We start from the raw sequence: 15,119 nt of genomic DNA, 5'->3' as shown, positions 1-15,119 counted from the left end.
TTATCAATTTTTTATGCCATAAAATTGAAAATTATAGACTGATTAAGGTTTCTTAAGCTATTTATCTCATCGTGTGAGCAAACTATTTAAAATTATTCAAACTAACACTGAAATAGACTTATTTGCCCCATGAAAAAAGTTGCATTGCGCTATTTATTTTCTCCAGACGATGATCTTACAAGGAAGAAGACAAGCAATTACAACTGAAGCCTTGAACAGACCAAGCTGTTGCTTATATTAATGTACTCTTCAAATACATAGGAGCTTATTTTACTCCAGACTTTGCTCCTGACAATAAAGCCTTAGATGGAAACAGAGTTGGCCAAGATCTTACAAGATCTTACTCCTTCTCCTGCCCATTCTCCCATTTAATGAGATAAAATATGAGAAATAGACCATCAGACAACCACAACTCAATGACATTAATAACATATACTATATACATGACATAACCTACCTGGCTCAAGGGAACCAGGTATTGGAACTGGGATTCAAGAGCATGCTGAGGGCAAGAAGGGTTCCTGAAGGACCTCGGGTGCTGAAGACTTCCTGATCATGTTGAGGGTTTGGATCTAGAGCTCAGGTTGCCAATGGATTGAACAGGAGTCTGTGTGGCTGCGGCAGACTAAATGAAATTTTGTGCGATCTTACAGTTTCTGTTTTATTACACAACTATAAAAGAATCTTGAATACCTCACAAACATACAGTATTACTTATTTACGTATACATATCTTTCTCACACCTCTTCCCAGTCACAGAATCTTGATCAGATGTGGAGTCCATGCTGCCTTCCAATATATTCATTCTGAAATGAAATTTGGGAAATTCTGATAATGATATCCCTTAATCCCCCTCCTATGTAAAAATCTATCCAATCTGGTTTTAAATATATCTACTGAGGTCGCCTCCACTGCTTCAATGAGCAGTGAATTCCACAGATACCCCACCCTCTGGGAAAAGCAGTTCCTCCTCATCTCTGTCCTAAATCTACTCCCCTGGATCTTGAGGCCATGTCCCCTTGTTCTAGTCTCCCCCACTAATGGAAAGGAAAAAATAATGAAATGTCATTAAACATGGTCATTGTTTCAATATAATCAAAGTTCCAGAACTGAAGTTGGGGCAGAAAAAAACATTCTAACACAGATTTTAAACAGGCGAGGTCGTGAGGCATGTGGGAAATTACAACATGGCAAACACGGGGGAGAGGAAATTTTAACTGTTAGAACACATCTGAATAGCACACTGATGTTTTCTTTCGAAAACAAGAAGGAAATGGTAGCTGGCCGGTGGATAAAGATTGGAGTTGGACTCAACAGAACATTCCCTTGCAGTCAGTTAAGTGATTAGGTCAGGCTTTAAGGAGCACTCCAAGTTCATCTGAATATACAAATTAGGAGCAAGAGTCATTCAAGCCTGCTCTGCAGTAAAAAAGATTACCTCAGGATTGAACTACATTCTAACTTAATTCAAGGTTCAAACTGATTACAGTTATCATTCTGATTGACTTTATTCATTCACCTGTACAGTGATTTAGGTATGACTGAATTGTGAGTTAATATTCCACACTGTTTGTGAAGTGAGTTATTGCAAAATTCTACATTACAGTTTGTTGTAATTTTACGCAATAATGAATTGCTCTGAGTCAACACAGGGTTAGTCCTGAGGCCAAAAGTCCTCTGGATTTAATCAGAGACTACACAACATTGTCTGGTAAGCATGTTCAAAATGTTTCTTATTTCAAAGTTGTGTGATTCCCTGTTTTACTACATTTCACTAATAAGACTATAACCTATGTTAAGTACTTAAGTTTACTGCTTTTATGTAAATGAAAGAAGACAATTTTGCTTTAGAGGGAAAGTTTATTCCTCTTAAATTGGAAACCACCCATTTTCAAGGGCCTACCCGAATCAAATCTGATTGGGAATATACAGGTTAAAGTCTGTGTGCTGGTAAATTGGGTTACCATTAATATTAAGTCTGGCTTCCTTTTTAAATGAGCATTGTTACTCTGTGTTGAAAACTATATAAATCTGCAAGCGACAACAATGGAATGGAATCTTGTTCTGTGTAATACGTTTTGGTAAACACAGGCTTATCTTTGGGTTTTATTGAGAGAACACTTGCATCATTATTCCAGTAGCTGTGTCCACACTGGGATCTGCAATGGATTTACACATTTATGAAGACTGTGTGCTCACCATACTGCCCATGAGGCAATTGTGGAATCTGCTTCAGTAGAAGTCCGAAAATCCAGACTGGGGATTCGGTTGGTCCAGATGTTCTGGATTCTCTGGCAGTACTTTTAAAATTCTAATTTAAAGAGGAATAAAGCTGCACTGCTGGTGATGGAACACTCACAGCTTCCACAGTATCTGCTGCACTGCTTGTCACTTTTGCTTTAAATACTTTTATACATTACCTTGTTTACATCTGTAATTTTTTTGCAATCCGATTATTCTGCAGCATTTGCACATGCACGACAGCATGGAGACAGTAATTATGATTCTGTTCTTCAAATCTAATAACCGCTCCCATGGACTTTACTGCCTTTTTAATATTGTAAGTTGTAGACTTTCCAATGTCCAACGTTTCCATAAGAACAGTATTGCTCACACGACGTTCTAGTTTCTTAATTATTGCAAGTTTGTCACTCAATTTCAACATGTTCTTCTTTCTTTTCTCATCATGAAGTTTATCTACTTTAGGATCCATTATTCTGGGTTTGTAAATATGGATGCTGTACATGATTCCTTCTGTGAATCTGTGAGGCTTAGAGATACACGAAAGTACACAAAACCCAGCTAAATTTTTAAAGTTTGAGAATTTTCAAAAAGTCCAGATTCTCGGGTGCTCCAGATTTCTGGTCTTCTACTGTATCTGCCTTCTGTAGGATCAGAGTCACATTTTGCAACTTTCTGACCAGCCCAATGATTTTAGAAGAAGATTAAGGGAGAGAGTTGATGAACAACATAAATGGGATCTCTGACGTTAGGGTGGCCTGCTGATGCAAGTACAGAACCACGACAACTTTCTGTGACATTCTGAATAATCTGACACCTAACCAAGAGAGTCTGCAATCGTCCAGATTATGGTTGATGATTAAAAAGACACTATGAGTGAATGGAATTTAGAAAAGTTTTTCCATCATCACTGACAGGGATCTCCCCCTCACATTATCCTGCAACCAAACACACTGATAAGTAATCACTCTAGGGTGGAGGGACAATACAAAGCTTATCAATGCTCTATACTTGTAACCTATGTGGCTTCAATCAGCTGAATTTCAGTGGTACCCCTGAACACCATTGCTTTCCTTAAAACTTGAGTCCTCACAAATTTTGCTCAAATTCTTAGGTCATAATCACGTATGATATTGAGAGCATTAATCCCTTACGAAGCATAGCCTGGAAATTCATGAGCCACAGTTTAGCTGACAAAACAAAATTATGTTTGTTAATGTTTTCTCATATTACCCATATTTTTATATATCTGGACACACAAATATAGACCTGACCATCAGTTAATTGGCAAGTTCTTATTGTTATTTATTCTATCTTTCTCCAGATTGTGTAAAATGAATATCTAGGCTAAGGGTATGCTTCAATCAAGATCCTAATTAATGATATGAACCGAACAATCAAATTCTTCGGTGAACTCGTATCTTATTAAGCAGAGTCTTCCTAATCCTTGTTAATCAACAAGCTTCAAGATCAATATTTGCATGTTAGATCGTGGAGATGGTCAAAAGTTTGCTGATTACTTATGTTCTTTGGGCATTGGGTGGACTTTTAGGTCTCCATCACATCTATCTTAGGAGAGATAGCCACGCCTTACTGTGGATGGTGACATTCGGTGGATTTGGAATTGGGTGGATTCGGGAATTTTGGCAATTGCCAAAATATGTGCACAATGCAAACCATAAAACGATTCAAAGAAAGAGAAATCAACAACCATCAATGAAAGTTATTCATGCTTTTGGCCAGTTTGTAGTTGGGATTTATTTTGGTATCATTGCTCTCATAAGTCTATCACCATTAAGTGGTTTCTACATCATGGTCTTGCCGTTTGCAATCACACTGGGTGTTCACCTTGTAGCTAATGTTGGTGAGGAAACCTCCGATATAAAGGTAACAATTATGGCTTCTTTTGTTACATCCATCATATTTTATGGAAGACCCATTGCAACAGTGCCCATCAGCATTGTTGCTAGTGTTGTCTCTGCACAACACCGTCGCTACAAGACTCCAAGCAGCACAGAAGACAATTTAAGTGTGCGACTCTACAGGCTAGGTTTAGCTTGGCTGGCTTTCACAATACCAATCTCCTATTGTATATTCCACAATACCACAATTACGGTTACATACATCACAGACACTATCAGCTTTATTCTTGATTCAGTCCGAATATTCCCACTGGTCAGTGGTCTCCTTGAGTCCATATTACTTCTTCCGTATCATACATGGAAATTGTCTATCGGTGGAACTGGATTAAGCCTTGGATACAATCAAGAATGGGAAAAGATATTTGCATCTATCTCTGCCATACAGACTGAAAAAGAAAGATTAGCATATGAGGTAATTATAAACAAAACTATGATGCTGATTGACCTACCTTCTAGTTAAGTATGAGGTAATGCATTTTGGAAAGACAAACCAGAAGGCTGAGTACAGGGTTAATGGTCAGTTACTTAAGAGTGTGGATGAACAGAGGGACCTTGGGCTCCAAATCCATGCATCCCTCAAGGTCGCTGTGCAGGTTGATAGGATAGTTAAAAAGGCCTATGGGATGGTAGGCTTCATTAATAGGCAAAGGTCAAAAAAGGTAATTCTACATTTAGAATGTAACCCACATGAAATTCTTTAACTTCGTCTTCCATAAGGAAGACAGAGAGTTGCCACTTTGTCCAGCACCCCTCACAGAAATGAGGCCCCAGCAAGGAACAAACTCACAACCCCAGGTTTACAAACCATTGCTCTTACCACTGAGCTATCGGAACCTCTGGGATTGAGGGGGGTATAAAGTTCAAGAGTTGAGAGGTCGGTTGCAACTCTACAAATCTCTGGTGAGACCACATTTGGACCACATAGTGTTCAGTTCTGGTCACCTCATTATAGGATGGATGTGGAAGCTATGGAGAGGGTGCAGAGGAGATTTACCAGGATTTTGTCTGGACTGGAAAATAAATCTTGTGAGGCAAGGTTAGCAGAGCTGGGACTTTTCTCTTCAGAGCGAAGAAGGATGAGAGGAGAGTTAATAGATTATGAGAGGTATAGATAGGGTGGACAGCCAGTGCCTTTTTCCCAGGGCAGGAATAGCAAACACCAGAGTACAGGAGTACAAAGCGAAGGGAGGGAAGTTTAGGGGAGGCATCAGGGGTAAGTTTTTTTACATAGTTGTGGGGGCCTGGAATGCATTGCCTGGGGTGGTGGTGGAGACTGGAAAATGAGGGGTATTTAAGAGACTCATAGTCAGGCTCAGGGATGGAAGAGAAATAGAGGGTTATGAGGTAGGTTTAATGCTTTTTTTTTGGAAGGAATATATAGGTTGGCACAGCATCGAGGGCTGAAGGGCTGTAGTGTTCTATTATCTATGTACTCTGCTGTTCCCTCCTCCACCTCTTTATCCTCTCCCCCCCCCCCCCATATCCTCAATGTCTTCCAATGATGCCCTCAACCTTCAGGAACAAGAGAGGCTTGAGGCTCACTGCATTATATTGCACTTCATGCCTCAATGTTATTGTGCCGGTTATCTGAGGAGAGTGGGCGATTAAGGATGGTCGTAGTAGTATCAGGGCCAACCTTCAGGTAGAAAATCAAAGGCGACTGGAAAGACGGGGTGGATTTCAAGCTAGGTGGGAAATGATAATTGAGCAGAGTGGATAACAAGCAGAGGGATTGCTGGGTCAGGAGTATTGATGGTGGAGGAGGTACAATTGAAGGAAGGGAGGCTGCTCCACATATTGAAGGACATCATATCAGTGGTTCTTTTCAGGATCACCTGTTTGGCTGCAAGTAGAGATGGTTTCCCTGAACAAAAGTAACTACAAAGAACTGGGACGGCAAGGTTAGCAGCATGGTTAGCACAATGCTGTTACAGCGCCAGCAAACCGAATAGGGGTTCAAATCCCGCACTGTCTGTAAGAAACTTATACGCTCTCTCCATGTCTGCATGGATTTTCTCCAGGCACTCCGGTTTCCTCCCACTGTTCAAAGCATACCGGGAGTTGTAGGTTAATTGGGCGGCACAAACACATGGGCCAAAAGGGCCTGTTACCATGCTGTATGTCTAAACTTAAAATTTAATTAAGAAATGTTACTTGTTTGAGTATGCACGAGATAAAAAGGGGTTAGAGGAGCAGAAGCCAAAGGATTGGATGAAGGGTAGAAAGGTGATGGAAAAAAATTGACGAGAAGAAATCATCTCCTAATGAGAGGCTTCCCCCATCTCCCACTCCACTCCTTTCCCACCCCATCCCACCCCCCCACCCCCAGCAAGAGTCCAATGGTTTCAGAGTCAATTTCATTCACCGTCAAATTTACAGAGAAAAATAAAGATAAAAGCAGAGACAAAAATGGAAAAGAGATGGAGAAGAGGAGAAAACCACCATGGGCAGAGGACCAAAGAATAGGGGTGAATGATTGATGCCAAGTCTTTTAGGATTAGAATGAATCTACAATCACTATTTTCAGCTTGTGTGGTAGTGGGTGGTAGCCTCCGCTCCACCTTGGTGGGAAGAGGTATTGCAGAGAGGGTGGCAATGGGAAAAATGGACAGAACTCGTAGACAAGATGAAGTTGGTCAAAATTGTCTCAACGTTGATGGGGATGGCAAAAGGCTTGGAGCATAAGTTATTGGATCTAAATGATCACAGCTTAGAAAATGCTGGAAACACTCAGCAGTGTGGAGGAAAGGGTTGGGAGAGCGAGATCACAGCTGCTTGTCATGTAATATCACTTAACAATACAATTTCTGATGCAGTAACTTCCTTGGGAAGCAACTCACAAGATCCCATTTCAACCTAACACAACAGATGGTAAATGTGTGGGTTTAGATCATATCTCTGTTTTCAGTAGAATGTGCTGAAATTGAGGGTTTTTAAATAATACACACAAGAAATGTTAAAGTCATAGGAGATATGAGGAGAGATTGAATCGCCTGGGATTGTACTCGCTGGGATTTAGAAGAATTAGAGGAGATCTTATAGAAATGTATAAAATTATGAAAGGCATAGATCAGATAGAGGTAAATAAGTTGTTCCCATTGGTGAGGGAGACTAGAACTAGAGGACATAGCCTCAAGATCCAGGGGAGTAGATTTAGGACGGAGATGAGGAGGAACTGCTTTTCCCAGAGGGGAGTGAATCTGTGGAATTCACTTCCCATTGAAGCAGTGGAGATGACCTCAGTAAATATATTTAAGACAAGGGTTGGATAGATTTTTACATCTCGGGGGAATTAAGGGATATGGGGAAAAGGCAGGTCAGTGGCGATATAGTCCTATATCAGAGCAGCCATGATCTCATTGAATGGCGTAGCAGGCTCATCGGGCCAGATGGCCAACTCCTGCTCCTATTTCTGATGTTCTATAGCTGGGATGTGCAACATTTTTTTTTAAACTCACATTCCACCTTAAGTAATCCCAATGCCATCGGTGCTCTGTGATTAGTAAGGGATTGCTTAAGGTGGGATGACGGTGTGAAGGGAAGGTTGAGAACCACTGCTCTAGACCCAATTGTTACTGAAATATTTTGCTTGAGAAAAATTGTCATTGGCTCATTTCCATTGGAGTTCTGAAACCTTGCACATCTCGAGTCAATGAGGGACGAATAAAACAGTGGTTTTCAAACTTTTCCTTTCCACTCACATCCCACCTTAAGCAATCCCTTACTAATCACTGAGCACCGATGGCAGAGGGATCAAGATGGGATGTGAGTGGAAAGAAAATGGTTGCCCATCCCTGTTCTATAGCATGGTTATAGTTATTCTGCAGCATTGAGTCCTGAAAGCTGTGTAGCCTGCCCAGTGCCAGGGTTAAAAGCATCTTTTCTAGGCCAGTGAAGAATCCTCTATGGGATGATCCATAGAGTTGTACATGTAGGCACTAAGAAGGATTTGGACTGTTTGGAAAAGTGGGCTGGAAGGTGGCAGATGGAAGTTAAGTGTGAGGTGCTTCATGTTGCGAAAAATAACCAAAATAAAATGTATGCAGTGAAGGGGAGGGCATTGAGGAATGCTGAGGAACAGATCTTAGAATAACAGTTCAGCATTCCTTAAAGGTAGATTCCCATGTAGATAGGGTGGTTAAGAAGGCTTTTGGTATGCTGGCCTTTATAAATCATACCATAGAATATAGGAGCTGGGAGGTGATGTTGTGACTGTTTAACGTTTTAGTGAGGCCAAGTTTGGAATATTGTGTGCAGTTCTGGTCCCCAAATTATAGGAAGGATATAAATAAGGTTTACAAAAATGTTGTCTGGATTGCAGTATCTTGAATACGGAGAAAGATTGAGTAGACTGGGACTTTATTCATTGGAGCGTAGAAGGTTGAGAGGGGATTTGATAGAGGTATTTAAAATTATGAAGGGAATAGATAGAGTAGATGTGAATAGGCTCTTTCCCCTGAGGGTAGGGGAGATTGGTACAAGTTAATGGTTAGGGGGCAAAACTTTAGGAGTAATATTAGAGGATGTTTCTTCACTCAGAGAGTGGTGGCTGAGAGGAATGCACTACCAGAAGAAGTAGTTGCAGCAGGGTCAATTCTGTCATTTAAGAGGAGGCTAGATGAGTACATGGATGTGAGGGGGTTGGAGGGTTATGGGCATGGGAGTGGGTAGGTGGAACTAGTGGAGTTTCTAATGGACTAGAAGGGCCGATATGGCCTGTTTCCATGTAACTTATAACTTATAACTTATAACTGTTATAAGTATATAGGGTAGGCAAAAGAAGGATGTTCTCCTGAGGGATTGTCAACAGCATGGACAAAATTGAAAAATTGAAAAATTGAATCACAACCATATTATTATCCAAACCATAAGCAAATTGGCAAAGAGTAAATTCGAGGTAAATGAGTGGGCATGGCTTGCTAAGGGATAAATGGGCTCCAATTCATGGGGCACTGGAAAAGGAGTGAGCTGTTCCATCGAGACAGGCTTCATCTGAACCATGCTGGGCCACTGTCCTGTTGAGTGTCATAAATAGGGTTAATAGGAAGCCTTTAAATTAATTAGATTTATTCGCATTTGGAAAAGCAAGGATTTATTAGGAATCATTGGCATGGCTTTGTGCATGGGAAACAATCTCATGAAATTGATTAAGATCTTTGAAGTAGTGACCAAGGGAATTAATGAGGGCAGAGTAGTAGACATTGTCAACATGGACTTCAGCAAGGCCTTTGACAAGGTCCCAAAAGGTAGGCTGGTTTGTAAAGTTAGAATGCACAGGATCCAGCATGCATTGGCAAACTGGACACTAAACTGGGTTGGTGGTAGAAGGCTGAGGGTTGTTTTCCAGCTTGGAGATCTGTGGCCAGTCCTGGGTCTTCTTTTGTTTGTCACACAATTAATGATTTGGAAGAGAATGGAGGTGGCATATGTTTGAAGATGACACCAAAATTGGTGGTATAGTGGACATTGAAGAGGGTTGTCTGAGATTACCACAGGATCCGGATAAACTGGGAATAGTTAGGGGAAAACGTGTTTTGATAGCAATATTTGCTCCCTTCAACAGGATATAGATAAGTTGTATAACTGGATGAAAACTTGGCAAATGGAGTTTCAAAATTAGAAAAAGTGAGGTAAGAAGAATCAAAAGACAATCTATTATGTAAATGGAGAGAGATTGCAAATCAGTGGAGTACAGAGAATCTGGGGGTTTTAATTTTTTTTTAATGTCGACATGCAGCACAGAAACAGCCCCTTCCGACCCACAAGCCCGTGCTGCCCAAATATCCCAATTGAGCTACAACCCCTGTACGTTTTGAATGGTGGGAGGAAACCAGAGCACCCGGAGGAAATCAATGCAGACACGGGGAGATACGTACAAACTCCTTAAAGACAGCGACGGATATGAACCCGGGTCACTGGTACTGTAACAGCATTGCACTAGCCACTATGCTAACTGCGCCATGTTCTTGTTCATGAATCACAATGAATTATCAGGCAGGTTCTAAAAGTAGTTTAGAAGGCAAATGGTATGTATAATGGGTAGATATGGGTTTTATTGCAAAGTGGTTGGAGTTTTGAAATAGGGAAGAATTGTATAAGGAGTTGGTGAGGCCACATCTGTAGGTCTGTGCAGTTTTGCTTTCCTTAATTAAGAAAGGAAAATACAGATGCTCCCTGGGTTACAGATAACCTCACTTATGAAAATCTGACTTCATGTAAATGATCGCATATCTTTTAAAGCATTTTGCAATATAGTAATAATAATAAAAATTAAATATTTCATGGTGTTCATTAAAGACTGGATACAGTATATGTTCCATTAGTTTAATTATGCATCATGCTAAGGAGATTATTGAATTGTTTACAGGGCAATATGCTATGAGTTATTGCAGAAATTGACATCTCTGATATAATGGAACCCTGATGGAACCCAGAGACTGCCTGTACTAGCATTGGAGACTCATTGAGATTCACTAGGCTAATTATTGGGATGAGATGGTTCTCCTATCATCAAGAGTTAGTTTTCAACTCTCCTGAGTTTTAAAGAATGAAGGGTGATCTCAATGAAATATATAAAATCCTCAAGGGGGTATGGATGAGATGATTCAACTCATCATGAATGAAGGAACAAAGTTATAAGGGTTGGTCACTTAAAATCTCGCAGAGTGACGAATCTCACAAATTCTCTATCCCAAAGAGTTGTTGAGTTCGATTATTGGGGCTATTCATTGAGGAGATGGATAAATGTTTGAAAGATTTGAAAATTTAGGGCTATGGATAACTGAGACAGAAGAGAAGTTGAGGTCCAAAATTGTTAAGTAGTTGTGGCCCTACATAAAGGGGGTGAAGTTCAGGGTAGGAAAGAGCAGAGGGAAGGTTTGGATGTTGAGTAAAAAAGAAAATGGGAAACTGGGAGAAAAGGGTATTACAAAACAAATGGGTTCTTCTGTAAGGTATCATCCGCTATCTACCACAGAACCAAGGAGTGCTAAATACCTGATCAAAGGCATGCTGCTGTACTGGAACATTTTCCCAAAGGAAGAGAGAGAATGGAAGGAAGATTTATCAGCTTGATCCTCTGTTGAATACTTCTAACAAGTTTCATTCACAAGAGAATCTGTTCTGAATAAATTAAAAATAGGAGTTTATGCAGCTCCGTGCTGATTAACAAGATGTTTATAACCCATGGGTTGGTGCGAGAACGCAGCCTTGCTTCACGCTATTATTAATGGAGAAGGGTTCAGAGAGCTCATTGCTGTATCTGACCTGACCTTGTTGGTTTTCGTGCAGTTGGATAACCATGTTGAGGAACTTTGGGGGGCATCCAAGGTGCTCTAGTATTTGCCAAAGCCCTTTCCTACTCACGGTGTCGAAGGCTTTGGTGAGGTCAACAAAGGTGATGTAGCCATGAAAGACCTCAACAATGAAGACGCTGTTTACATCCGGTACCGCACGGATGGCAGTCTCTTCAATCTGAAGTGTCTGCAAGCTCACACCAAGACACAAGAGCAACTTGTCCGTGAACTACTCTTTGCAGATGATCCCGCTTTAGTTGCCCATTTAGAGCCAGCTCTTCAGCGCTTGACGTCCTGTTTTGCGGAAACTGCCAAAATGTTTGGTCTGGAAGTCAGCCTGAAGAAAACGGAGATCCTCCATCAGCCAGCTCCCCACCATGACTACCAGCCCCCCCACATCTCCATCGGGCACACAAAACTCAAAACGGTCAACCAGTTTACCTATCTTGGCTGCACCATTTCATCGGATGCAAGGATCGACAACGAGATAGACAACAGACTCGCTAAGGCAAATAGCGCCTTTGGAAGACTACACAAAAGAGTCTGGAAAAACAACCAACTGAAAAACCTCACAAAGATTAGCGTATCCAGAACCGTTGTCATACCCACACTCCTGTTCGGCTCTGAATCATGGGTCCTCTACCAGCATCACCTACCACTCCTAGAACGCTTCCACCAGCGTTGTCTCCGCTCCATCCTCAACATTCATTGGAGCGACTTCATCTCCAACATCGAAGTAGTCGAGATGGCAGAGGCTGACAGCATCGAGTCCACGCTGCTGAAGATCCAGCTGCGCTGGGTGTGTCATGTCTCCAGAATGGAGGTCCATCGCCTTCCCAAGATCGTGTTATATGGTGAGCTCTCCACTGGCCACCGTGACAGAGGTGCACCAAAAAAGAGGTACAAGGACTGCCTAAAGAAATCTCTTGGTGCCTGCCACATTGACCACCGCCAGTGGGCTGATATCGCCTCAAACCGTGCATCTTGGCGCCTCACAGTTCGGCGGGCAGCAACCTCCTTTGAAGAAGACCGCAGAGCCCACCTTCTGACAAAAGGCAAAGGAGGAAAAACCCAACACCCAACCCCAACCAACCAATTTTCCCTTGCAACCGCTGCAACCGTGTCTGCCTGTCCCGCATCGGACTTGTCAGCCACAAACGAGCCTGCAGCTGACGTGGACATTACCCCTCCATAAATCTTTGTCCGCGAAGCCAAGCCAAAAAAAGAAAAGATAACCCATAGAGTCTGTCAGCCTGGGGCACAATTTATGATGATTCAATTTAAACCTTTTGCTTCTCTATATTAAAAGGAGGTGAATTTTCTCTATTACTGTAGATCAGGAATATTTGATTTTCCCTGCAACGAATAGCCCATTCAAAAAGATGGATGTTTTTTAGAGAACTAATATGGAAGATGTGCATCTCAGTGCTTTTATGGGTCAATTATTAATGATAAAAACAGCTATTCTCCCAGTTTATTTTCTGAAGAAGATACAATTTCCACTGTCCTAATCCCAGATGTTTTTCTAGATTAAAAATATGATAAAAATTTGTCTGTTTTCAGAAAGTTTGTGATTTTTTAAAACTGGATTTCTGGATAATTCCAGGATTTTTAAAAAAATTACAATTACATTCTTTGAAGAGGATACAAAACAATTGTAAGTAATGCAGTGGAATAGATTAAACTGCATATTTTGCTGAGTTATCCTTTCTAAATTGAAACGTGCATTTCTTTTTCAACTTCAGGTGCTGGGATTGCAGCAGGAAGCAACTTTTGAAGAAATTAATAAAAGTTATAGAGAGTTAGTGAAACGCTGGCACCCTGACCACAACCAGCATAATGAAAATGAAGCAGAACAACAATTCCTTGAGATCCAGGCAGCATATGAAATACTTAACAAAAAAAAAGGCAACAGATGACACACCTGAGCTATGACACCATTTACAAGATAACAATAACTGGCCCTTATGGCAGCTTTCAGTTTATGGTACAAATTTGTTATGGCATGGAATAAAGGTGATCTCGAGTTAAATTTTCAATTTTCTTTCCTTATTCTCTAGATTAACCAGAGTAATTATTCCCAATCTGTTCTGTATGGCTCTATGACTTATTCCTTGCATATATTTAATGATTTGACCCCAACTACCTGATATGGTTGAGAATTTTTTAAACTTAAATTAAATTTAGATATACAACACAGTAACAGGCCATTTCGGCTCATGAGCCCATGCTGCCCAATTTACACCCCATTAACCTAAAACCCCCAGTACATATTGAAATGTGAGAGGAAACCAGAGCCCCCAGGGAAAACCCACGTAGACACAGGGAGAACATACAAACTCTTTAATGACAGCGCGGGTTTCAAACCCCAGTCCCAATTGCTGGTGCTTTAAAGGCGTTGTGGTTGCCACAACGCCAATCGTGCTGCCCCAAATTCCACAGGTTCAATGCGCTTTGGGTGAAGAAATTTTTGTTTTTCCCAGAGAGTAGTGAATCTGTGGAATTCTCTGCCCAGGGAAGCAGTTGAGGACACTTCATTAAACATATTTAAGATTCAATTAGATAGAATTTTACATTAAAAAAGGAATTAAGGGATATGGGGAAAAGGCAGGTCGGTGGAGTTGAGTCAATGAACAGATCAGCCATGATCTTGTTGAATGGCAGAACAGGTTCGATGGGCCAGATGGCCGACTCCTGCTCTGATTTTTTGTGTTCTCATGTTTGTCATCTCTGTCCTAAGTACTATTAATTATTCCAGTGAAAATGTTTTTAAATTGGATATTTAAGATGGTTCACCTGCATATGAAATCTTTTTTCCAGATTTTCTGTTAAAGGCATCTGTATTTTACAATCATACAATGGATGGCAAATATGTGTATTAAAACCTTGGCTGACAGTTTCTGCAAAGTGGGCAAAACAATGGCCTATTAGGATGATTTTCCAAACACTGAGATCATGACAACATCAGAAACAGGTTGGTGTAGGCCAATTGGTCCCTGGAACCTTTTCACCATGCAAGACAATCACAAATTTCCTTATAGCTCAAATTTCTGTCAATCTCTTTCTTGTGGGCAAGGAGTTGACATTACACTGGTAATTATTACATAATTCCAAATGTCCATGTTTTTTCTTTCCACCTGCATCAGTTCTCATGTTTACATCAGAAGAGCAACGGCTCCATGCCATGCATATTTCTAGGCTGATTGATTCAGCTATTTGCAATCAGCTGATTGATTGAGCAGGAAAGCAACTGGTACAACATAGTACCATGCCAAGAAAAAGCAGCCCCTTTAATAGTTTAGAGTTAACTGTGCAGTTCTTCAAAGATATTTGCCTGGATATTTTATCTGTGATATCAGTACAAATTGCTTTTTGTCAACTGTGCATGTATCAAAGAATTTATTGTTGTCTAGATTCTAAATATGCTTTTACCTGAAGTTTGCAAAAGCAATCACATTTTTACTTTCCTGATGCTTTCTGCACTCTCTAAAATGTTTGCTGTGGGCTTTTTGTAAAACATTAGTGCCATCTGCTGGCAAGCAGCACTTCTCCAATTATCCATGCTATACATGTTATCTTGGTGCCTCTTGGTGCCTGCCACATTGACCACCGCCAGTGGGCTGATAACGCCTCAAACCGTGCATCTTGGCGCCTCACAGTT

At 40.9% G+C, this 15,119-nt stretch overlaps 1 protein-coding gene and 1 long non-coding RNA gene across 4 annotated transcripts in view; one reads left to right on the top strand and one right to left on the bottom strand.

The window, feature by feature from the left end:
* Positions 1-678: 678 nt before the first annotated feature.
* Positions 679-15,119, bottom strand: part of LOC138746934 (uncharacterized) — an 84,971-nt gene continuing 70,530 nt past the window's right edge. For both annotated transcript variants that reach the window (XR_011347198.1, XR_011347197.1), the window contains exon 3: positions 679-806. This is a non-coding gene — a long non-coding RNA (uncharacterized lncRNA). The remainder of the gene's footprint in view (positions 807-15,119) is intronic.
* Positions 1,645-13,497, top strand: dnajc22 (DnaJ (Hsp40) homolog, subfamily C, member 22). 2 transcript variants are annotated; one of them, XM_069905619.1, is made up of 4 exons: positions 1,645-1,711; positions 3,566-4,575; positions 13,022-13,115; positions 13,204-13,333. In XM_069905619.1, the coding sequence occupies exons 2-4, from the start codon at positions 3,739-3,741 to the stop codon at positions 13,233-13,235; spliced, it is 963 nt and encodes a 320-aa protein (XP_069761720.1). In that variant the 5' UTR covers positions 1,645-1,711; positions 3,566-3,738; the 3' UTR covers positions 13,236-13,333. The 2 variants fall into 2 exon arrangements, with proteins under 2 accessions (XP_069761720.1, XP_069761719.1); XM_069905618.1 differs by lacking the exon at positions 13,022-13,115 and having other exon boundaries at positions 1,650-1,711; positions 13,204-13,497.

Source organism: Narcine bancroftii, chromosome 12 (genome assembly GCF_036971445.1).
Source record: "Narcine bancroftii isolate sNarBan1 chromosome 12, sNarBan1.hap1, whole genome shotgun sequence".
In the NCBI taxonomy this organism is placed as follows: Eukaryota; Metazoa; Chordata; class Chondrichthyes; order Torpediniformes; family Narcinidae; genus Narcine; species Narcine bancroftii.
The sequence above is the reverse complement of the archived record's forward strand: the minus strand, read 5'-3'. Positions and strand labels throughout refer to the sequence as shown.